Genomic DNA, 23295 nt, shown 5'->3' with positions numbered 1-23295 from the left:
ACAATTGCACACATTATTTATACTATAATATGTGGGATATGAATTTTTCATTTCATATCTTCTTTGCACAAAGAGTGGAAAAGAGGCCAAAGAGCCAGCTGAGCGTGTAGTAGCATGCAATCCCTCTAAAAACTAAAAGCATTATCCAGGATTGATCATATGTCCTTCTTACACTTTAGGCTTTATGCAGATTGCTTTTCAAGGTGAAACAACAGTACTACTAGCTGCAGTCTTACACGCCTCTCTGCAGCTTCTCTCCTCCTGTTACACCCCCCCCCCCCCCCAAACCCCATGTCCATAGAGACTGTGTCAGCTCCCAAACAGACAAAAAAAACAAACTAAAAACCAGCAACAAACAACTTAAACATAAAAAAAAAAAATATCACAAAGAAAGAACAATACAGTATCCACATCTGAACCAAAGAGTAAAACAGTGAAATGTGGATTATTAAATATTAGGTCTCTCTCCTCCAAGTATCTGTTAGTACATGACTTAATAATTGATCAACAAATCAATTTACTTTGCCTTACAGAAACCTGGTTGCAGCTGGATGATTATGTTAGTTTAAATGAATCAACACCCCCGACTCATTCTAACTACCAGAAATCTCGAAGCACAGGCCGAGGGGGCGGTGTGGCAGCAATTTTTCACACCAGCCTATTAATCAACGAAAGACCAAGACAGACTTTTAGTTCATTTGAAAGCCTGATGCTTAGCCTTGTCCATCCCAGCTGTAAAACTCAGAAACCAGTCTTACTTGTTAACATCTATCGTCCACCTGGGCCTTACACAGAGTTTGTCTTATTTCTCAGACTTTATCTGATTTAGTGCTTAGCTCAGATAAAATAATTATTGTCATGATTTTAACACTCATGTAGATGCAAAAAAGTGACAGCCTCAACATGGCATTTAATCTGTTATTAGACTCAATTGGCTTCTCTTAAAATGTAAAAGAACCCACCCACCACTTTAACCACACGCTAGATCTTTTTTTAAAATATGGCATAGAAACTGAACATTTAACAGTATTTCCTGAAAACTCTCCTGTCAGATCATTTCCTGATAACATTTACATTTACGATAATGATTACACAGCAGTGGGGAATAGACTTCATCACAGTAGATGTCTTTCTGAAAGCGCTGTAACTAAGTTTAAGAATATAATCCACCCACTGTTATCATCTTCAATGTCCTGTACCAACATAGAGCAGAGCAGCTACCTGAACGCTACTCCAACAGAGGTCGATCATCTTGTTAATAATTTTACCTCCTCACTACGTACGACTCCGGATACTGTAGCTCCGGTGAAAACTAAGGCCTCAAATCAGAAGTACCTGACTCCGTGATATAATTCTCAAACACATAGCCTAAAGCGTGAAGTGAGGACCCAAGTGCAAGCAGAGGTTGGTATGAGGAGTAAGTTTATTTAAGGTGGAGATGACAAGGACAGGGAGAAAAAAAAAAAAAAAAAAAAAAAAAAAACCTAAACGGGGAAAACCTAAATATATGAAAGTGAAACCAAAACTCACGGAGTAACATGCAAATGAACACAGGAAGGACCCCAGCAGAACCACAAGGAGACTCTGGGTAGACATCACAGATGAACCAGCAACAAGCAGGAGAACACACAGGACTTAAATATTCACAGGTCTAATCGTAGGATGGGAGACAGGAGGGGAACAAACCTGGGAGAAATCAGGGCTGACGAGACACAGACGTAAAGCTTAGAACATTCACGTGAGACGGAGACCTTCAGAATAAAAACAGGAAATACAACAGGTATGCACAGACATGAGCTTAACACAAGACATGGCAACAGGGAGGGAACACAAAGATGTGGGACCAGAGCAGGCACAGAGACACAGAACAAAAGGAGCTTGAAATACAAAACAGAAACAAAACCTGAGAATGAGAAATTCCCAACAAGAATGAACCTAAAACATAAGATAATAATCAAAACCAAAACCACTGAGTCAGACTCAGGACCAAGACAAACCCTAGGTTTCTCTTCAACACAGTAGCCAGGCTGACAAAAAGTCAGAGTACTGTTGAGCCAACTATCCCTTTAGTGTTTAACTAGTAATGACTTCATGAACTTCTTCACAAATAAAATTTTAATCATTAGAGAAAAAATTACTACCGTAATAATCATCCCACAGATGTAATATTATCTACAGCTACTCTTAGTACCATTGATATTCATTTAGACTCTTTTCTCCAATTGATCTTTCTGAGTTAACTTCAATAATTACTTCCTCCAAACTATCAACATGTCTTTTAGACCCCATTCCTACAAAACTGCTCAAAGAAGTCCTGCCATTAATTAATGCTTCGATCTTAAATATGATCAACCTATCTCTAATAATCGGCTATGTACCACAGGCCTTCAAGCTGGCAGTAGTTAAACCTTTACTTAAAAAGCCATCTCTAGACCCAGCAGTCTTAGCTAATTATAGGCCAATCTCCAACCTTCCTTTCATATCAAAAATCCTTGAAAGAGTAGTTGTCAAACAGCTAACAGGTCATCGGCAGAGGAATGGTTTATTTGAAGAGTTTCAGTCAGGTTTCAGAGCTCATCACAGCACAGAAACAGCTTTAGTGAAGGTTACAAATGATCTTCTTATGTCCTCTGACAGTGGACTCATCTCTGTGCTTGTCCTGCTAGACCTTAGTGCAGCGTTCGATACTGTTGACCATAATATCCTATTAGAGCGATTAGAGCACGCTGTAGGTATTACAGGTACTGTGCTGCAGTGGTTTGTATCATATCTATCTAATAGACTCCAATTTGTGCATGTAAATGGAGAGTCCTCTTCACACACTAAGGTCAAATATGGTGTTCCACAGGGATCAGTGCTAGGACCAATTCTGTTTACATTATACATGCTTCCCTTAGGCAGTATCATTAGAAGACATAGTATTTTTACATTTTCACTGCTATGCAGATGACACCTAACTCTATCTATCCATGAAGCCAGATAACACACACCAATTAGTTAAACTGCAGGAATGTCTTAAAGACAGTCATTTTTGACCAAGACATGTACTTTAATGCTCATATTAAACAAATATGTAAGACTGCTTTCTCCCATTTGCGCAACATCTCTAAAATTAGAAATATCCTGTCTCAGAGTGATGCTGAAAAACTAGTTCATGCATTTATTACTTCCAGGCTGGACTACTGTAATTCATTATTATCAGGATGTCCTAAAAACTCGCTGAAAAGCCTTCAGTTAATCCAAAATGCTGCAGCAAGAGTACTGACAGGGACTAGAAAGAGAGAGCATATTTCTCCTGTTTTGGCTTCTCTTTATTGGCTTCCTGTTAAATCCAGAATTGAATTCAAAATCCTGCTCCTCACATACAAGGTCTTAAATAATCAGGCCCCATCTTATCTAAATGACCTTGTAGTACCATATCACCCTATCAGAGCACTTCGCTCTCGCTCTGCAGGCCTACTTGTTGTTCCTAGAGTATTTAAAAGTAGAATGGGAGGGAGAGCCTTCAGTTTTCAGGCCCCTCTTCTGTGGAACCAGCTTCCAGTTTGGATTCAGGAGACAGACACTATCTCTACTTTTAAGATTAGGCTTAAAACTTTCCCTTTTGCTAAAGCATATAGTTAGGGCTGGACCAGGTGACCCTGAATCCTCCCTTAGTTGTGCTGCAATAAACGTAGGCTGCCGGGGGATTCCCATGATGCATTGAGTTTTTCCTTTCCGGTCACCTTTCTCACTCACTATGTGTTAACAGACCTCTCTGCATTGAATCATATCTGTTATTAACCTCTGTCTCTCTTCCACAGCATGTCTTTATCCTGTCTTCCTTCTCTCACTCCAACCGGTCGTAGCAGATGGCCGCCCCTCCCTGAGCCTGGTTCTTCTGCCGGAGGTTTCTTCCTGTTAAAAGGGAGTTTTTCCTTCCCACTGTCGCCAAAGTGCTTGCTCATAGGGGGTCATATGATTGTTGGGTTTTTCTCTGTATCTATTATTGTACGATCTACTGTGCAATATAAAGCGCCTTGAGGCGACTGTTGTTGTGATTTGGCACTATATAAATAAAATTGAATTGAATATTTTGATAGGAAAAATGGGAAACTATTGTAGTGATTTGTTGAAACTTGCAAACATAAAAGGAAACACAGTTTATAAGGCAAAAACAGAGTTTGTACAAGTCTAAAACGCTTGAAAGTCAATATTTTTGTACAAGCAACTTTGTTCTTCAGCACAACCTGAACTCTCCTAGGGAAGCTTTCTTGTCATTTCTTGGCATAGTCTTCAGGAATAGTTGGAATGTCATTCATGCATCTTGAAGGACTGTGATTTGAACTAAAACATTTCAAATTTCATCACTCCATCAGACCTGTTGCCACTGATTTTCAGTACAGTTCTTTTTTAATTTAGCAGTTTACCTCAGCCTGTTTCTCTTTGTCATAAATGGCTTCTCAACAGCCACGCTTCCATGGAGATTTTTAATGATGAAGCAGTGAATAGCAGATGGATCAACTAAAGGCCCAGGTGTATCCTGTTCTGTGTCAGGTCTTTTATTGGGTTCTCCCCCGATTTCTTAAGGACATGACTTTCAGATACCTCTTCCATCTGCGGTAGATTGCTAATTCTTATTTCATCCTCCACTTGCTCAGTTTCCTCAATTTTTATAAGGTAAATCTACACAACAAGTTTTCAGCTAATATCTCTTTGGGAATCACCATGTTGGTGCAAAAGTACTATTTTATGTTTGCCAAACTGTGTTACCTTTGGCAGTTTTCATAAACTCAACTAAAGACATAAGAACAAATGATGTGTTTTTGCAACAGGCTCGTAATAAAGCTACTAAAATTACAGTTTGAAATGTGTAGATAAAACACTGGTTAATTTTTTGGATAAAGCGCCTTTTTTATGATTAAATGATTCATACTGTGAGTCAGTGAAAATAGTCACGTCCAATGGCTGGACTGAAAATGCATTTAAGCAGCCAGGGTCCAAAAAAGCCAGAGTACTGGCTTAATGCATTGCTGTGTGCATCATATTTAAATTAATTTAAATTCAGTGTGAACATTTTTTTAATCCCCTCCTGTTCAACTCCCCAAGCAACTCCAATTTGAAACCAAACTGAAACACATCTGGACACTATGGAGCATTATCTTGTAACTTAACACAAAAAAAAAACTGCCTAAACTGAGTGTCCGGTCAAATCTGATAAAAAGATTATTTAAAAGTTACTCACAAATAAAGTTTTAAATGCCTTCTCTCCTAGAAGTTACATCACTACCACCAACTTTGCTGCTGCAAAATATTTCCATGCATTTCTTCCATTACAACTTTTCTGAGTGAGACAGCTGTAGCTAGCAGAAACACTGTGCGATCACTGCTGAGCCATTTCAAAATAAGTTAGCTTTTATGCTAACTGCTTTTCTGTAACCCTAGCTGGATGAAATGTATATGTTTGTTAATGTTAGTTTTGGGGGCTTATTTTAACTTGGAAGGTAGGGTACCTTAAATGATAATAATACAGGCCAGGCATAAATATAAGCACTATATCATTTGTAAAAAAAAAAAAAAAGAAAAAAAAAGAAGAAATGAAATAAAGAAAGAAGATAAATGATAAATATGATAAATAAATATCATATCGTATCCTTTAGTGGTCATTAAACTGTGTTCAGAATTTGCCAAGTTCATGATGAATCATCCCATAAATCACAACACACTGCTCTCCCCTACCGAACCCCTTATAGGTTAACAATGAGAGTATCAGTATCAGCATCAGCAAAACTGGCCCTGTAATTACTTGGTATCAAATCAATACCAAAATCTGGAGTATTGCACAGCAATATCAAGCAAAACAAGAATAACAAAATAATGAATTGAGCAGTGAGGACTTATTTCAAAATAATTTATTTGCATATAATTGGAATGAAGACAGGTTGATACATCTGTGATGGCACCGGTCAGTTTCCATATAGGAACATTCAGTCTATACAGAAACCACTTTCAAACCTGGGCAAAATGGATAAATATATTAGTAAATAAATATATTAGTGACATGTCACTATATTGAAATGTTCTATTATATATAAAATACAACACTATTTCATTTTTGTTTTTGTTGTTCGCTTTTTTATACACAAAGTATCCAAAATATACTGACATATCCCTTAAAGTTCTGGAGGGACTTTCTTTTTTTCCCCACTCTATTAGAAAAGGCAGTTTCAGCTCATTATTCTTGCAAAACATAAAAAAAACATACAAACACATAAATGACACAAAGAGAAAGATCTTGAACAGGATGAAATCACACTAGATATTGTGTGGCATCACTTAATGCAATTTTTTTCCCATGTGCTGACGGTTCCGGGCTTACTTTCCATTAATACTATATAAAGTTTTATGTTGTTTTTTTTTCTTTTTCTATAAAATTTACTTGAGCCAAAGTGCTGCTTATCATTCAGTCATTTCCATCTCAGTCTCTGGGACCATTTGGACAGAAAAAGGAAACCCTGATGCTTTAGCTAAAGGACACTGAGTTGACACATTCAAAGTGAGGTATTGGTACGAGGGACCGCAGGCCAAAAAAAAAAAAGCTTCCAAAAATAATTTCCACTTCTATTCTAGCATGTCCTCTCTTGTCAGTGGGAGCACACAGTGGGATCCAAAAGATGGGTGGGAGCAGAAAAAAAACAGAAAAGAAAGGCACAACATATTAAGAGTTCACTGTGTTCAAGAAGTTGCCTCTTTGGTTAGACAGGTAAGAGCTTAGTGTGTTCCTGTTTATATGAATAAGGCACCGGTAAGAGTTTAGTAAGTGCTACTGGTTACATGGCCAATGTCCATGCTTTCTCTGCTCAGTCTGCAGTCTGACTGCAGGTAAAATCCTTTCACATTTTCGCTGAGCCTTGAGAGGAATTCCACTCTAAAACACAATTTCTACTGCTCTGATCTCAGATTTTCTAGTCTGGTACAACAACAAGAAGCCTGTGGTTAATTAGAAAAGAAGCAGGTCATTGTTTTTGATAGCGTCAGGCCAACTGTTATCTATCAGAGTGGCTAGAATAGGCTTTACATAAAAGATGGATGTGTGGCCATTACAAAAAGGTTTAAGGCACTTCCACATGGGCTATGCCCATTTTTTAGATACAGCCTGTGGAGGATAGATGGGAAACCAAGGTAACAAAGGTTTAAAAGTTAATTCTATCAAGTGTTCAGCACAGCGTGGATGTCTTATGATTTGAGGTGGCACTTTCTTCATGATTGGCACAGATTGGCAATGCACATTTAAAACAACAAAAAAAAACATTATTTTACCGCTTTGGGCATTTTATTTTGATTTTTCTCCAGTGTCTGATTGCTCCTGAGACATTCCTCAGGATCTACACATTGGGAAAGCAAAAGAAGGACACTGGGGCTCCTTATGATGTTCAGGACTGCTAGGTGTATCTAGCATGGCTTTACTCCAGTTACACTGATACCTAGTTATTAAGGCATATTTCTACAGCTTTAGGTGCTGGAAGACAAGTGGAGAGTATGAGCTCTGTGGAGAACGCTACAACATTGTGATGAGTTTAAAGCAGCAGATGACCGTCCTTCTGCTGAGGCCTGTTCACTGTGCACAGATCAGGGGGTTTAACAGCACTGAGGTCAAACGTGATGTAACCACTGGCAAAACAAATGACAATACCAAGACGATAGCTTGTAATGACGATAACATAATTCAGTCAAATCTATTCATTTTGACAGATGAAATAAAAAGAAGAAAAAATACAGCTGCCATATTTGTAATAGTGAAAACAAAAGGCCCATGCAAAGCTCAGCAACCTCAGTGAATGCTCATTTGCTTGAGGGGCTGAGCATCAACCTTTCCTCTCTGTTTGGACAGGTCAGACTGCAGAGAGATTTTGTTGAGTTTGTGGGAGCTACATGGTCGTGACATAAAAAGGAAAAATAAAATCACTACAGCAGTACCTTTAAGGACCTCGTGTTTGAGGCGTGTTAAGAAATCTGAGCTGAGGTAGGCTGGAGAGAAAAGCATCTCTCAAGCTGAGACTGGACTCAGCAAAGGAAGACGAAGAAGTGAAAATGAAGTACCTCTAAGATAAATCAAGTTATTATGTGAGAGAAGAGAGTTTGGGACACGCTGCAGAGACAGAGTCTCACTTCACGAGGGCTCAACACCTTCAGCAAGGACCATTCGATAGCTGTCACCAAGGAGCATGGGAACTTGTGATAGCATGGGCGTTCTTCCTACGAGGTGATAAGGAGTAAATGCACAGAAGAAGGGCGTTTCCCCTGTGCTATATGAACTTTTTTTCCTCATCTTCACATATTCCTTTTAGTATATTTTGCTATTAAATATCATAGAGGGTTGAGAATGACTCTAAAATTTCACTTAATTGCACTTTTAATAGTGACGATCATTTGATTGTTTGAGCTTGGGGAATCATCTGTGTGAAGGCACTGCTGGTGGAAAGACATCTGTGGAAGACACGAGAGCCAATGAGAGGCTTGTCCAGTCTGGCTCCTGTGTAGCAGTGTGATAATGGGGATGCAATACGTTCTCACACTCCAGACTCCTCTTCTGATCCTGTGGACACACACAAAAAAGCTCTAGTTCATTCTATGATGATAAACACAGTAAACAAAGAGGCTTTAGTTTGAGACCACACAGCTAGCAATGGCATTTATGACAAAGAAGTGACACCCACCCTGATTGTGTTGTAATGATTGGCAGTATAAACAAATGTCTGTGTTGCACTCAGCAGCAGGCCCCTGATGGAACCTACAGGGTGGCCTGTCCATAGAGGTCCCAGGCCCCAGGAGCTGAGGCTCTGAGTGGGCCTGCTGCACCCGTTTTTGCCACACAACATGGGCCCCAGCACAGCAAGGCCAGTCCTCCATCCCACCAGAGTCCAGAATGAGGGGCACAGGGAGCAAGGTGGGGTGCAGCTCAGGAGGAGAGCAGCAGAAGCCCGGGCCCTGACCATAGTGGATGTGGATGCTGCGGTCATCCTGCAGATCCATATTCTGATGGAAGCGAACAGAGGGTCCTTCAAGCACACATCCTCCCACTCTCCCGAGAGGAGCAGGAGGGTGTCCGTGTCCCTGGTGGCAGCAGTGGGGCTGGAGTTGTAAGGAGATTGGGGACATAAGCACAGGAGGTCCTGCAGCGCTGCCGGCGTCGTGGTCTGGACACTCAGGCCCTGGGCTAGGCCGATCAGTGGAGTTTGCTTTGGGGCAGTGGCAGGGGCTGTGCTTAGGAGGGGACACGGTTGAGTCTTTGTCCGGGACAGGAACAGCAGGTGCAGCTGTGGCAGTGGCGGCCACCTGCTCCTCGTCTGAACCTCTGCTCGCACCCTGGCTGTGCTCCCCCTCCTCATAGTGGTGGTGTCTGTGACGGTGGTAGTGGATGTGGCTGAATACAGTCTGTGGCTGTTCTTCAGGGCAGCCTGCTTTGTTCACCACAGAATCCAGGGACCTGGGCCGGGCCTGGGCACCAGCCTCCAGGCTGTTCCTGCGGGGCGCATGTCCGGGACCTGGTCCACAATAAACAAACGGGTCATAGTCACTGCTCAGAGAGCTACGGAAGGTGGACCAGCTGCCATAAACTCCCTGCAGGGACACATCAGTACAGTTGAGAACTGAGTCACTGGATGAGCCGTGGCACGGCCCTGAGCTGGAGTCGCTCGCTGGTCCGTCAGCTAAGTATCCGCTGCGCTCCGTACGGTAACTGCCACCCGAGCAGCTTCCCTCGTCCTGCCGGCTGTGGGCAGGTGCCCCACGGGTCTGTGGCATGACCGTGTGGTGCAGTCTTGAGCTGGATGCGCTGCGCTGGCCTGGGCAGGATGAGCGGTAATTATAGCAGGACCGGCGGGGGGTGTAGTGGTGGGTGGAGGTCCTACAGTTACCGCCAATCCTGTGGGGCCTCCCGGGAACCTCCGTGGGAAGGTGGTACCCACAGGCTGAGCCCAACGGCCTGCTGGTGAGGAAACGTACAGTCTGAGTCTCCATGGGAGAGGAGCCACTATAGTGGCCCAGATTGGGATAAGGTCCAGAGGGTCCACGAGGATAGTGGGGCCTCATAGAGAAGGGGATAGCATGCTGGGGGTAGGGATGGTTGTGGGGACTGCTGTAAGGCTGAGGATGTAAGAAGCTCTGGCTTTGCTCTGTGTTCTGCTGGAGTCTGTTCCTCTGGGACTGCCGCTCCGGCCCTGTGAACCAAAGCAGAAGGTAAAATAAAGCAATTACTGTCAAATATAGCACTTATTAAGAAGAATGTTAAATTTATGATATGCAAAAAATATTTAAAAAAAAAAAATCAGGCTTTAGATTTAAGATCTGGATCACAAAATTCCACCATCAGGCCAGGCTCTTTCTGTGTAGTTTGCATGTTCTCCCTGTGTTTGTGTGGGTTCTCTCCGGGTACGCTGGCTTCCTCCCACAGTCCAAAGACATGCAGTTAGTGGGGTTAGGTTAAGTGGTAACTCTAAATTGCCTGTAGGTGTGAATGTGAGTGCAAATGGTTGTCTGTCTCTATGTGTTAGACTGGTGAACTGTCCGGGGTGTACCCTGCCTCTCGCCTTAAGAGAGCTGTGATAGGCTCCAGACCCCCATGACCCTGACAAGAATAAGCGGAAGAGAATGGATGGATGGATGCTTTAGAGTGGTCAGTTAAACTTTGTCTTGTAAAGTCAAAGAAAACCATCAGTTTCTGCAGCAGCTTCACCAAAAAACAACTAGAAATGTGCTCGTCCTCACCCATGATGTTGTGCATGCAGAGCGGGCAGGTGCGGTGCTGCAGCAGCCACGGGTCAACACAGTCTTTATGGAACTCATGAGCACAGGAAATGATCCTCAGAAGCTGGGACGAAAAGGAGGTGGTTCTTAGAATGTCCAACTGAAAAGCGATGCTTAAATCTACAGCTGAAATGTGCACCCTCACCCTCTCCTCTTACCTGCCCGTCCTGGAACTCTTCCAGGCAGATGGCACAGACGGGGCTCGAGTTGGAGCTGCTGGCCGAACCCCAGGCTGCACGGTGGCGCTGCGAGCCCGAGCAGCCCTGAGAGCTGTAGATTTTGATCTCCAGTTGACTAATAGCCCGCATGGTCTGCTGATGGACGGAGTCCTGCATGCACAAGAGGAGGAGCGTTAGGTAAACCTTTGAATCCATTTTAGTGGGCTTTCCTACCAACACTGCTGTCACTCACCAAAGTTCTGTTGGACTTGCACTTGTAGCGGAAAGCAAAGATCAGGATGATGGTGAGAATAGCCAGGACAATGGTGAGCAGGATGCCAACATCATAATGTGGCTGAAAAGGGAAAAGAAGATTGCACTATACGCTTGCTAGATTCATATTAAAAAGACATAAATAGATAAAAAGTTGCCTCTTAACTAAGACAATTGAAATTTTTAGATTTACACAGCTTTGCAGAAAGCATCCGGCTTGTTCCAGCATGCTTACCCATTTTGGCTCCATCTTGATCTCAATGACAACTTTGGCTTCCTCGTTCTTGTTGACCAAATCCATCAGCTCCTTAGCATTATTATCCTCCACCAGCACAACTGGACGGGGAAGGGAGTCTACTTCTTGCAGCTGTGTGTGTGTTACAAAAATATGATAGTAAACAAAGCAGGAGGAGACAGAAACATCATACTGAATGTGAAACTTCAGCATGCTTTTTTTTATTGGCAACTCTAGCTTTAGCAGGGTCTGAACACTCACCTCAGCAGCAGCACTGGCATCGTTTCTGATATCAAAGATCACCGCTTGGGCTCCTTTATCCAGTGCCATGCGAGCCTGAAGGGGACAGAACAGGGAGACAGCAGTGTGTCAGTGTGAGTTCTTCAGAGGCCATATATACAGTGGACTGTCAGTGTCTTAAACCATCACTGGGTGGCAGTCATGTCATGAGACTCAGGCCTCATAGACAAAGTGAGCTCTAGCTGACTCCAGAAGCCAAACACAGACTACAAGTGTGTTAATGGTGAACATGAAGGCATTATTTTGTCTGACTGCCAGCTAAAGTGTAGCTATAGTGCAATCTGTCTGTGCCATGATTATTAGAAATTGTATTAGAAAGTACTACAAAGCAGGTCTGGAGTACTTTGGCAGGTGTATATATTGCTGATTGTCTACAGATTGATTACCCAAAAAACAAAGAAACAAACAAACCAAAAACAAAAAAAGAGCTTCCTATGCCCTAGAACAAGTGTTGTCGAATCTGTGGCTCGCTGTTAACTTAGTAATTTAATATTGCTAGTAACACATCTTTTAAAACTATAGTCCTCACCCTTAACTGATGGCAGATAGCTGCCCCTCCCTGAGCCTGGTTCTGCTGAAGGTCTCTTCCCGTTAAAAGGGAGTTTTGTCTTCCCACTGTCACCAAGTGCTTGTCAAGTACTGTTGGGGGTTTCCCTTTATTATTGTAGAATCAGTCAAGAAAATTGCAGTCGGTGAAACTGTTTTAAACCATACGTGTGCTCACGTGAGTACTATACTACCCGAGCTACTGACCAGGTTCTAAGTCCTCAGAGCTGGGTTTGCCTTATATCGTCCTGTGCATGTCAGGCCTGCTCTCTGAGCCTGAATTTCTATACCCCTCTAAATTTTGCCTTTTTAATCTAATTGCTCCACTACAAAAGCCAAGAATTGCTTTCTGCACCATCGCCAAATAGTAGCTGTCTCATCACATGTTCTTAAGTGTTTGGCATCTGCCAATGCTTAATAAGGACAAGACATGAGTTTAAACACCTAATGACACGGGCTAGCCTTCAACAGTGATTCCCAGCTTACTGCCCCCGTCCCAGAGCAGGAAGGAGCACGCACACTGACACACAAAACATTAACAAAAGAAATTCAAGTGAAAAACATGACTCACTTGATTTATTAATTAAGTTAATGAAGAGCTTCTTAAATAAACTAACAGCCCTGATCTCTTCTCAACACTTCAAAAGAAGAGAGCGTCAGCACATGACATTTATTATGTATAAGCAAAATGTAAGACGCTTATCACACCTCCACCTATTTCCTCATAGCAGCGGGTGCACCAAAGGTGTGCAGGTAGGAGTGTGCACAATAGGAGTGTACAGAAAAAAAGCATTAATGTAGAATTATATTTGAGAAATAGGTCAAGTAGCTTGTAGCTCTGGTGCTACAATTTTTGAACAGTAATTTTAGTACATGCATCAGCCTTAAATGTAGTGTGGTCACACAGAAGGAGGGGAAAAAAGAAAGCAAGAAAAAAAAGCTGGACTCTTGACATGTGGGAATTTGCTTCACCTGGGCTTCAAACGTTCCCTACACCGCTATGAGCGTTTATATCCTCTAATCGTGGTGATAAATGCAGGGACGACTACTCTTGTGGTCCAACACACACACACACACACACACACACACACACACACACACACACACACACACACACACACACTTCAGACTAACTATGGCCAGTTAGGGAATATATCATAATATGCTCTACAAATGACTGCTGCTGTGGTCTTATTATATCTCAGTATTAGTAGTGGTGTTACCACAGTGTGGTCGCGAAACCACAAGCTGCTGCTGAGCTACAGATCCAGAAGCGGGCCGAGAGGGATCTCGTTACATGATTAATATGAGATATATTTAAACTTTATTGGCGCAGTGAAATGAAAACACTTGTCTGCTTCTAATGAGACAGTTGAGAGGACTAGCAATGCAAGTGTTTCAACATCTCCACGTTCGTTATGATCGGAACTGAAACAGACATGGCTGCAGTTAGGTAAACACCCATCCTCAAGAAGTGCAACTTGGCACGTGATTACACACCATTTGGCATGTGAGCTGTAACAATTGCAGCAACGACTGTGGTTTGCAGAGTTAAACAGCAGGGATGTCACCGGGGAAAAAACTAACAAACAACAGACCGCACAATAGTCTGCTTCCACTTCTAACGATGACGGATTGTTGGCGAAGGGTGTGAGTGAAGCTTTTGGTGCGTCTTATTGAGAGTAATTACTTCAGATGAGATGCCGCTGAGGAGTGGCAGCAGGTAATGTGGGCCTTCCTGTCACAAACACAAACACACCCGAGGGCGAGTAGCCAGAGAGAGGCACTGTGAGGTCATGAAGGTAAGCTTTCAACCCTAGCGACCTAGAACTAAAGAGGCAAATGTAATCTGGTTACTGAGCTCGTTCTGCAGGCTCTTTATTCACAGCACATATCTCCACAGCATGAAAAGCACAGGTTTATAACTTGAACGCTTATGTGATGTTTTTATATGTAAACCTTAATGAAGTGAAGCAGTGCTGTAAAAGGAGAGTGGATCAAAATTTCTCCACGAGGATGTGAGAGACTGATTAAATCATACAGAAAATCATTTCAAATAACTTCAAGCTATTGCTGCTACGGGAGGCTCCATAAGCTTTACGCTAGTTTTCTACACAATGCTTCTGCATTTTTGCTGGGGGTTTTGTTAAAATAGTGGAATCCACTGGGATTAGATCTAAATAATTTTAGAAACTGGTGAGGACCAGATGATTTTTTACTATGTCTGTAGTATTGATTAGTGGTCTGTAGTGTCAGTGATTTAACAGTGTAATTTAAAGAGTAAAGCTTCAGATTACACTGTGCCGCTTGCAACACAAGCATTCCAAATGCACAGCATAATTGTTTTTGTGCTCACATTATGTATAGAATAAAAAATGTACTTTAAATTCCTTCCAAATATTGGTATCCAGTACTTTATACCACAATCCCTTTAATAAGGGATTAAACAATATATGTGGCAGCTCCCCACAAAACTGAACTGGAGAAGCTGATAAGAAAAAGAAAGCGTATGTAATCAGGCACCAATACCTTGGTCTACCATTCATGTCGATATTGGCCTTGCTGGCATCAGCAAATAAGGTGACATTTACAGATGTCAGATTGATCTGTTTCATCACATCAGTTTGTCTTAAAAATAATTTTTTAACACTTCTAATAATATTAGGCCAGACTTTCCCAACAATGTATCCCTACTCCTAATAAATTGTAGTCTGGTTTTCCGACACTGTCTGAAAACACAATATACATAGCTGCAAATAAATACATGCTTTAATGCTGCAATCATACAACATGAGGTGGGCTTCAAGTTGCAGAAGAGAGGAGCTAACAGGAAAAAGTGACTCACACAAACAAACCAATCCAAAATCTGCGCATGTCCCGCTTTACTATGAGCGGCACGTATCTAACCTCCATATTAACTGCAGCTCATTGTGTGTAAACATCAGCTGGAGCCAGTCATCTTCTCTCTCCAGCAGTGGGTGGCCTGCTGTTTTTGTTTACATCCCAGACGAAGTGCACTGTCTGCAAGCCAGGCCTGGCATCACAGCGTGTTTTCAACGGAGCAGAAACAAACTATGCTCTTCTGATGTCCTCAGCTCCGCGCTGAGGATTTTTCTGTCGCCTGACACGATCTCTTTGCTTGTAAACGTCTCAGTGTTTGTGCTGGGTGTAATGCCATTCATCTGCAGCCATGTGTCAGCGTAATGGAGAGAAAATGAAGAGGGGAATGTTGAGACACACAGATTCAGTCTCGTCTGTAAAGGAACATCTGCTGTATTAGTCGAATGTCTTTGATTAAACTCAGAGTTTTGAACTCTATAACATTTGACTTTTGGATTCAGAGTTTTTTTAAAAAGTTATTCAGGCTTTATAAACCTGCTGATGTTGAACTTTATTCGCCGTTTAAACCCAACTTTATGACTTGTCCATAGGTCTAACATCCCAGCATGGCTTTCCACAGCGTCCAGCACATGAGTAAATTACACCCCGCAATAAGGAGTGAAAGTGAAAGGGCTAAAAGAAGAAAGAAAACCCCCCCCGAGATAAACCAGGAAGGAGGCAAGCTGTGGTGCTGCTGCATTAAAGTGTCTAATGACAGAGTACAGCGCTCTGGGCCTACAGGTCTGAGGCCGACTCTCTGCTCTGTCATTTCTCCTGAGCGGCCCGGCACGCTGGAACCATTACTGAGGCACCAGGACACGCCGCACGGCTAAATGAGGAGCAGACGGAGGCGGGGGCTGGTGATGATAGAAGGGGCGAAACTGCATGAAAAACAGGTGCAGTCTGCGGTGGGATTATTATAGGTGCAGTGTTCAAATCGACATCTGATTTGGGATAGTCTTCAAAACCTTTAATAGGCCTAAAGAGTTTTGTTATTTTATGTCACATGGATGGTGTGACAGTGGATTTTCCTACCAAGCATGGCATAATGTGCAAAATAATGAGGCCATTTTTTGTGTGTGTTCCTGGCTCTGTGTGATGTCATTGAGAGCTGACTATTTGCAGGTACAAAGCTAGAAGCCAAGAATAAAAATATGGAGCTGGAAAAGACCACAACAGTAAAGTGTAAAATACCTGTAAAGTACCTGAGGAGAATTCTAAATTGTAAAAAATAGGCTGTATTTTTCCCTCCTGTGCTAATAACAAAGCTCTGTAGGCAGCCACGTGGCAGGCAAGCAGATGATTCTTTAACTTATTTAGCAGCTGAAATACTTTCCCCATGTTTGGACCCATTTAAATCTACATTGGCTACATTGGCTTGGCTCAGTCGATAAAACAGAGGCCTGTTCTGAATAACAGCACTGTAGAAAAGCACGCTTTACCTGTGACCGAATTACGAGCACAAAATGAAATATCGGATAAACTTTCATTTCGGATATAAGCACTGAGTTCAGTTTACATAGTGCACGTTAAAAAGACGACACAGACTACGTGACTGTGGGCATGTGGACGATCTCAGTATCTGTGTTTTCATCATTTTAACCTGATAAAAATCCAACTGGGGTTGGTACTTCAATCAAACTGTGTGGCAAAAACATCTATGAATGAAGATTCTAGCAAAAAATAAGAACAATGTGGGCGCTCGCTCCGCTTGTTTCAAGTCCATTTATCCAAACTCCCAGTGTCCACACCGCATTCTTAAGCGACTGCATTGCTGTGACTTCTTTTGTGTAAACTACATCAAATTGAACCAGAACTACACAACCTTTGCTATAAACACTGTTTAGCTATAACTCTGGAGCTGTGTATTTAAGTCTAATTGTGTGTGAATAACATGTCTGTGTGTGAGTGAGCTGATTGCTGGGTGCTCGCTACTGACTGAACCAGCAGTGGAGTCAGTCAGAGGAGGGAAGGGTGTGGCTCTGCTGGGTATCCATTACTCACACCGGCACTTTGATGTGGGGTGGGGGGGCTACTGTATGGAGGGAAGGGGGGAGGGGGGCATGCATGTCAGGGCAGGTGAGTGGATTCTGTGTTCTCAAGAAAAGTATTAAGCCTGAGGGGGTGGGCCTGAATCACACACACACACACACACACACACACACACACACACACACACAGAGACATTAAATCCAGAACCAGGGCTTGGCCACCTTTCTCATGCGGAGGAGAGAGGCTGGAAAAAGTTATGAACCTGATCTGCCTGTTTTGAGGTGGGAGCAGTCATTTTGAGAGCTCTCAGCATTGAGGGTCGGGCTGGGCCTCCCTCCCTTGTTAGCAGTCGCCCAAGCTGCAACTACTCCACACATTTGAAATGCAAAGCACAAGGTGACAGAGGAGGACAAGTGTCATCTGATACGCTATCGCTTGTTAAACACATCGTGCAGACATCAAAGGAAATAAGCAGCCCAAAGCCCGTGGTGGGGGCGGGGGCAAGCGAGAGTAATGCAGCGATGATGGAGCCGCGAGGCCTGACTCCACTATGTGCCCTCACTGATTGCTCCTTAAAGTCAACAAGTCTAGTTGGGGGTTAACAGTGTGCTAGAGTATCAAGAAGTAGAAAAGCCAGCCAGTATAAGCTGTGCTGCTCCAGAAGAATAGTTCTAGGCTGATACTCACATATCCGTACTCTAAATATAGAAGCAGAGCCAGGAGAGAGCAAGCATGGAAGATGAAAGCAGGGAGAAAGCAACAAGCATTTGTAATTAACACAGTCACATCAGTTATTCAGTTCCAGTGTTAAATGAAAAATATTTACCATGACAGAAACTTTGTTGTATAAGTTGCTAACTACCTCCTGGTTCAACCATCAGATTTGAAGAAGAGAAACAAACATTTCTGATCTTCTAATTTGATCTGACTGAAGCAAGCGTAATCCCAGCACCTGACTAACCACTGGTAGGATCCCGAGCTTTTCAGGGTAAAACACACAATTCATAATGTATATACATATACACATTTGAAATATGCAGTAAAAAAAGAAAGAAGTAATAAAAAACAAATCACACGTAACCTACATGGATTTCTACACTACCACTAGGGGACAGCAAAGATGAAATTTTGCTACATTACATGATAAGGGTGATTGCAAGGCTGCAGCTCATTCTATTAGATATTTTCTGTTCTTATTTATTATGATCCAGCATCACAGCAAAAAAACCAACCCAACTTTTTCTTATTGATTTGATGGGCAGCAATTAGCGACTTTTCCCCATTTGTGCTCCCATATTTTTTTAAGGATCACATATTTTTCAAAATCTTGGTTTCACTGTGTAACAGCTGCCAAACTGCACATGCGGTAAATCTGCAAGCATGCAAAATATGCACATCAAGTTTTCTGCACACGCTGCTTTGCAACACTTTGTAAAATAAGCTAATGAAGTTGGACAGCACTGAACACTGGTTTGATTTTGATGTATAACATCAGCTGATGAACAGGAAAGATTAAAAAATCTTAAATCATCAGCTAAGTAACATTTTTTTACATGCTTATATCCATACAAAACTGCATTCATAAATGTGGCCTCTGATTCATTTTAAAACATATGTCTGATCTTTGGTAATAGGCTGTGCTACTATATTTGACAGGTCACTATAATTAACTAAGGCAGCGCAAGCATATGAAAAATTAATTACAGCTGTAACTATCATGATATACAGCAGCACTTGACTGTAATAAGTATAATTAAGTAAACCAGATCGGTTAGCTGACGGAGGTGGAGAGATGTAAAGAGGAAGAGCGGACTCTTCTGATCTAGACCGGGGAACGCACAAACATACCAAACCCCACCTCTGATGCTTTCCTCTCGCTCTTCTCCAAACATCTAGGGGGGCCTTTTGTAAACCTCAACTGCGAAACCTGCCACATGAGAAGCCCTCTGATGCCACAGAAGAGCCGCTATCTCCATACTGTTTGCATTGCACTTAATCAGAGATTCATCTAGCTGTAATCCCCCTTTCAGTGGAAAAAAGACACTCTTTTTGCAGGCTCAATAGCGGTATGTTTATAAATTCCTTCCTATAGTACTGATGAGTGCAGAGGAGGTTGAAAAAAAGTCCTAGGTCTTTTTTTAAAAAAAAACTTTGGTGACTAGCTCTTACTGATGGCGGCAACACAGAGACTCGGGGGAAGCCAATTAGAGGGCCTTTCCCGGCCTTTTAAGAGGCAGATAATGTTCTTGTTTTCATAAAGCATCCTGTTATTTAATCAGGCCTGTAAGTGAGAGCCTGACACCCCTCCTACAGTGCAGAGCTGCCTCCCTCCCATCATTCCTGCCCTGAGCCCTCCATCTCATTCATCAGCTCTTGTAAGCCTCCAGGAATTCATTCTTGGAACAGGCTGTGCAGTAAGCCGTGTCTTTCTACAGAGCAAACACACACACAAGCAGCACAGTGACAACTGAACACACACACTGCTTGTAAATGACGTTAACATAGGTACAAATAAAAGCTGAAAAAAAAGCACCTTTTTTTATTTTACTACGACAATACATGAATACCATATGACATTCTGTAGTGGTCAACTACTGTAAATCAATGCAAATCACATTTTAGTTATGATCCTGTGTTTGTTCACAAAAACGAGCTGTGCCTCCATTTCATTCTGATCAGCTACTCTGTTCACCTAGCCTCTGGAGGAAGAGTGGTAAAAAAAAAAAAAGAAGAAGAAAAAAAAAGACCTACTGAAAAGCAGATGACACTTTTTATTGTGTTACATGCGAATCCTCCTTTGCTCTCCACATGGACTACTTGCCTACATGCAATCAAAGGGACACCAGAAAGCTTGTCCCCTGCCTACAGATTCTATGTGTTGATATCCAGACGTGTGACTGAAGTACAAAGACAAACATGGAAATCATTTCGTTTTCAGGGATGACTTAAACCCAAACGAACAAAGTCAATTCCTCTAACATGTCATCAGCAATATGTGCTAATGTGCTAAAGACTATAACCCCCCCCCCATCAAAAACACTCAATGTCAATATTATATTGTTGTGTTTATCATTCCTATAATACATAACATATGATACATGCATATATTTAGCCGACCCTCATTTCTTTATGTTTTGCTTCTAAGCAGCCCAACCTTTTAGAGTGCTCATTTTTGTTTGTTTGTTAAGCCACTTAAAACTGACCTATGAATCATTCAAAAATAAAAAGGCTCCTAACTCAAGGGATGAACCAGTGTTATATATACACATAAAAGATGACTTAACAGTGAACCAAGTTTAAATGGTATCTTTTGCCAATTTATTACCAGCAGTCTGTTGGAAAAAAAAATCATTGTTTGTTCACACTTCTTTAGTTGAATTCAGGAAAAATGTCAAAGAACACAGTTTGACAGACATAAAATTGTATTTTTGCACCAACAAGGTGATTCCAAAGGAGCTATTAGCCAAAAACCTGGATCTCAGCTGGTGTGCAGTGAGTCCTCATTATTTTTGCAAAAACTGGAGAAGCAGAAGACAAAAGAAGAAGTGGCAGCCTATAAAACTATCTACAGCAAATGAGCAGTATCTGAAAGTCATATCCTGAAAAACACAGGAAAGAAATCCAGCAAAGACTCGACAAAGGACCTAGGAGATGCATCAGGACTGTCAGTTGATCTTTCTACTGTTCAATGAAGCCTCATTCGAAATCTTCTCATTGGCAGGGTGACTGTCAATAAGCCATTTATAAGGGAAACGTTGAGAAAAGATTGAGGAATGCCAAATGCCATAAGAACTGGACAGAAAATCAGTGGCAACAGGTCTGATGGAGTGATGAATCCAAGTTGGTTGAAATTAAGAATATGTACAGATTAGGCCAGGAGAAAGGTACAACAGTGAGTTTCTACAGGTATTTGTAGGGGCCTCCCCCTACATCTGTCATAATTTGTGCTCCATTTCGGCCAGTGTTGTGAAATGCAGGTGAGATCAAAATGAAAGCAGATATGCAGGTTTTGCATTCTGCTGGTTCCCCAAGCTTCTTGAAGACTACTACAAGAAAGCTTGCCATTTCTTTAAATTATCCAAGCAGAGTTAAAGATTGTTTTTTTTGTCTTTTGTTTTTTTTCTTTTGGGGGGGGGGGGGGTTGTTGCACAAATGGGACATCACCACTGGTCAGTTGGATTTTGAGGGCCACAAAGGTCATGTTGGTTATCATCCCCTTGCAGGACTGCACGCAGAAGGCCCAAGTTAACGTCACACAAGCCAGAAAATTAAGGCTGCGAAGAAAAGGGACTTTTTCAGCAAACAAAAAAAACTGGCACTTAAATACCCACCAAACAGGTTTTAGCTTCTCTTCAAAATAAGTCACGAGGACTGTGATAAAACTATATTTAAACATTTTTTTAAGTTGGTCCTCCAGGAAAAAACACTAAACGCTTACTGTATCAATAACAGCATGAACTTTTCATGTTTACTCACACCACAAACAAATGCATTTTGGTAATGTTAGACAGCTCACATATAAAATGCCTGCGTGACTCAACTAGTACACTAGACCAGCGGTCCCCAACCTTTTTTGCGCCACGGACTGGTTTATGCCCGACAATATTTTCACGGACCGGCCTTTAAGGTGTCGCGGATAAATACAACAAAATAAAACTAGTACAGGTACCGAAAAAAAAGAAGATTTATTCATAACACACATGAAAAGACCCAGGAAAACCGAGTTAACGATAAAAACAATAACAAAATAACGCTGAAAACCGATAAAAACCTTGAAAACCATACATTTCACACCTGAGCCTCAACTCTCGCGGACCGCTACCAAACGACTCACGGACCGGTACCGGTCCAAGGCCCGGGGGTTGGGGACTGCTGCACTAGACAACTAGACACTCACTTTAAACCTGTGGGTTGAAATTTTTTTTTTCCTAAATTTCTAGTCATCACTAGAGCAATGACACCTCGTTTGAGCCTATCCAACCTGAGCCAGAGTTGAACTGGTTCACACTGCAGCAGAGAAAGAACTTGTTCTATCTCTCTGCCTGAAGTGTCAGACTCACAAGACCTGTTTGCCACTGTGGTCTAAACTCTGGGAGATGCTCAGCGCTCGCCTGCCTGGGGAAGTAGTTATTGGTAACAAAAACCTGTCTACTTTCCACTTCACTTTCAGAAGCAGGCTGCCCTTGCCCAAGCCTGCAGTGGGCCAGAAAAAAAAAATAAGGGGAACGAAAAAAAAAGAGACAAGGATGAAGAGAGAAAAAGGTATGGAAGGCAGAGAGAGAGAGAAAGAGAGAGAGTGAGCAGGGTGAAGGGACACAGAGACATTTCTGTTTTATGGGAATGTTTCACTTAATCTCATAAAGGCAGCGTAAAAACCTCCATCTGTTTGCTAAGCAGTTCAAAAGAGACTCCACATGCCTCCGCTTGCTGCTATATAAAAACAACATTCTAATGCAGATCTTAAAGAGGGCCAATGGCTCAGCCTGCACAATGAGAGCTGGGATGTGCCAGACACGCCGATGGAGGATGGGATGGTGGAAAGAGAATTAGGTAGGTAAACAGGAGGGAATGTGAGCAGCACAGAGGGACCGCACAAGAAAAAAAAAGATTTGAAAGAGGAAAATCAAAAGCAACAAATTTTTCTGCCAGCAGCCCTGCTTCTGACGCGGCAGACATGACCTTGAAGCAGGCACAGTCAGGGTCATCGAGGGTCGCCCTCTGGGCCTCGCCTGCCACTCCCCTAAATCAACCCATTCACCTCCTCTGCTCCCTTCTCTTCTCCCTCTTCATGTTTCACTCTGAGACTTACCATTCGCCTTTGTCATTAATAGAGGAATGCCCTGGCAAGAATGACATCTTGTGGTTTATTGGGGCTCCTTAGCAGGGATTCAAGGACAGCACCTTTATATTCGCGGTCTTTGAAGATAAAAGCGGGCTTTCCCCTTCACAATAAAACCTTCTGCAGCAGACACAAGAATCATCAATCTCCAAATAAATATAAACCACAATATACGATAATAAACGACTTTTTTGATCCATTCAAACAAGACGGACCAAAATGCAGCGTCTCTGTAGTCAGGTTTTCCTGCACATTGGTGCCTCTGCACACCTCCAGGCCTCCTCTCC

The 23295-nt window shown here is 42.2% G+C and overlaps 1 protein-coding gene across 1 annotated transcript in view; it reads right to left on the bottom strand.

The window, feature by feature from the left end:
- Positions 1-5876: 5876 nt before the first annotated feature.
- Positions 5877-23295, bottom strand: part of LOC120723244 (E3 ubiquitin-protein ligase RNF43) — a 103632-nt gene continuing 86213 nt past the window's right edge. Inside the window, exons 8-14 of the mRNA XM_040014584.1 lie at positions 11713-11787; positions 11452-11583; positions 11197-11298; positions 10944-11114; positions 10747-10849; positions 8697-10199; positions 5877-8575 (exon numbers count right to left, since the gene is read on the bottom strand). Coding sequence (XP_039870518.1) covers positions 8550-8575; positions 8697-10199; positions 10747-10849; positions 10944-11114; positions 11197-11298; positions 11452-11583; positions 11713-11787 — 2112 coding nt within the window. The 3' untranslated portion in view covers positions 5877-8549. The remainder of the gene's footprint in view (positions 8576-8696; positions 10200-10746; positions 10850-10943; positions 11115-11196; positions 11299-11451; positions 11584-11712; positions 11788-23295) is intronic.

The sequence above is a fragment of the Simochromis diagramma genome, unplaced genomic scaffold (genome assembly GCF_900408965.1).
Source record: "Simochromis diagramma unplaced genomic scaffold, fSimDia1.1 OVJJ01000676.1, whole genome shotgun sequence".
Lineage (NCBI taxonomy): Eukaryota > Metazoa > Chordata > Actinopteri > Cichliformes > Cichlidae > Simochromis > Simochromis diagramma.
The sequence above is the reverse complement of the archived record's forward strand: the minus strand, read 5'-3'. Positions and strand labels throughout refer to the sequence as shown.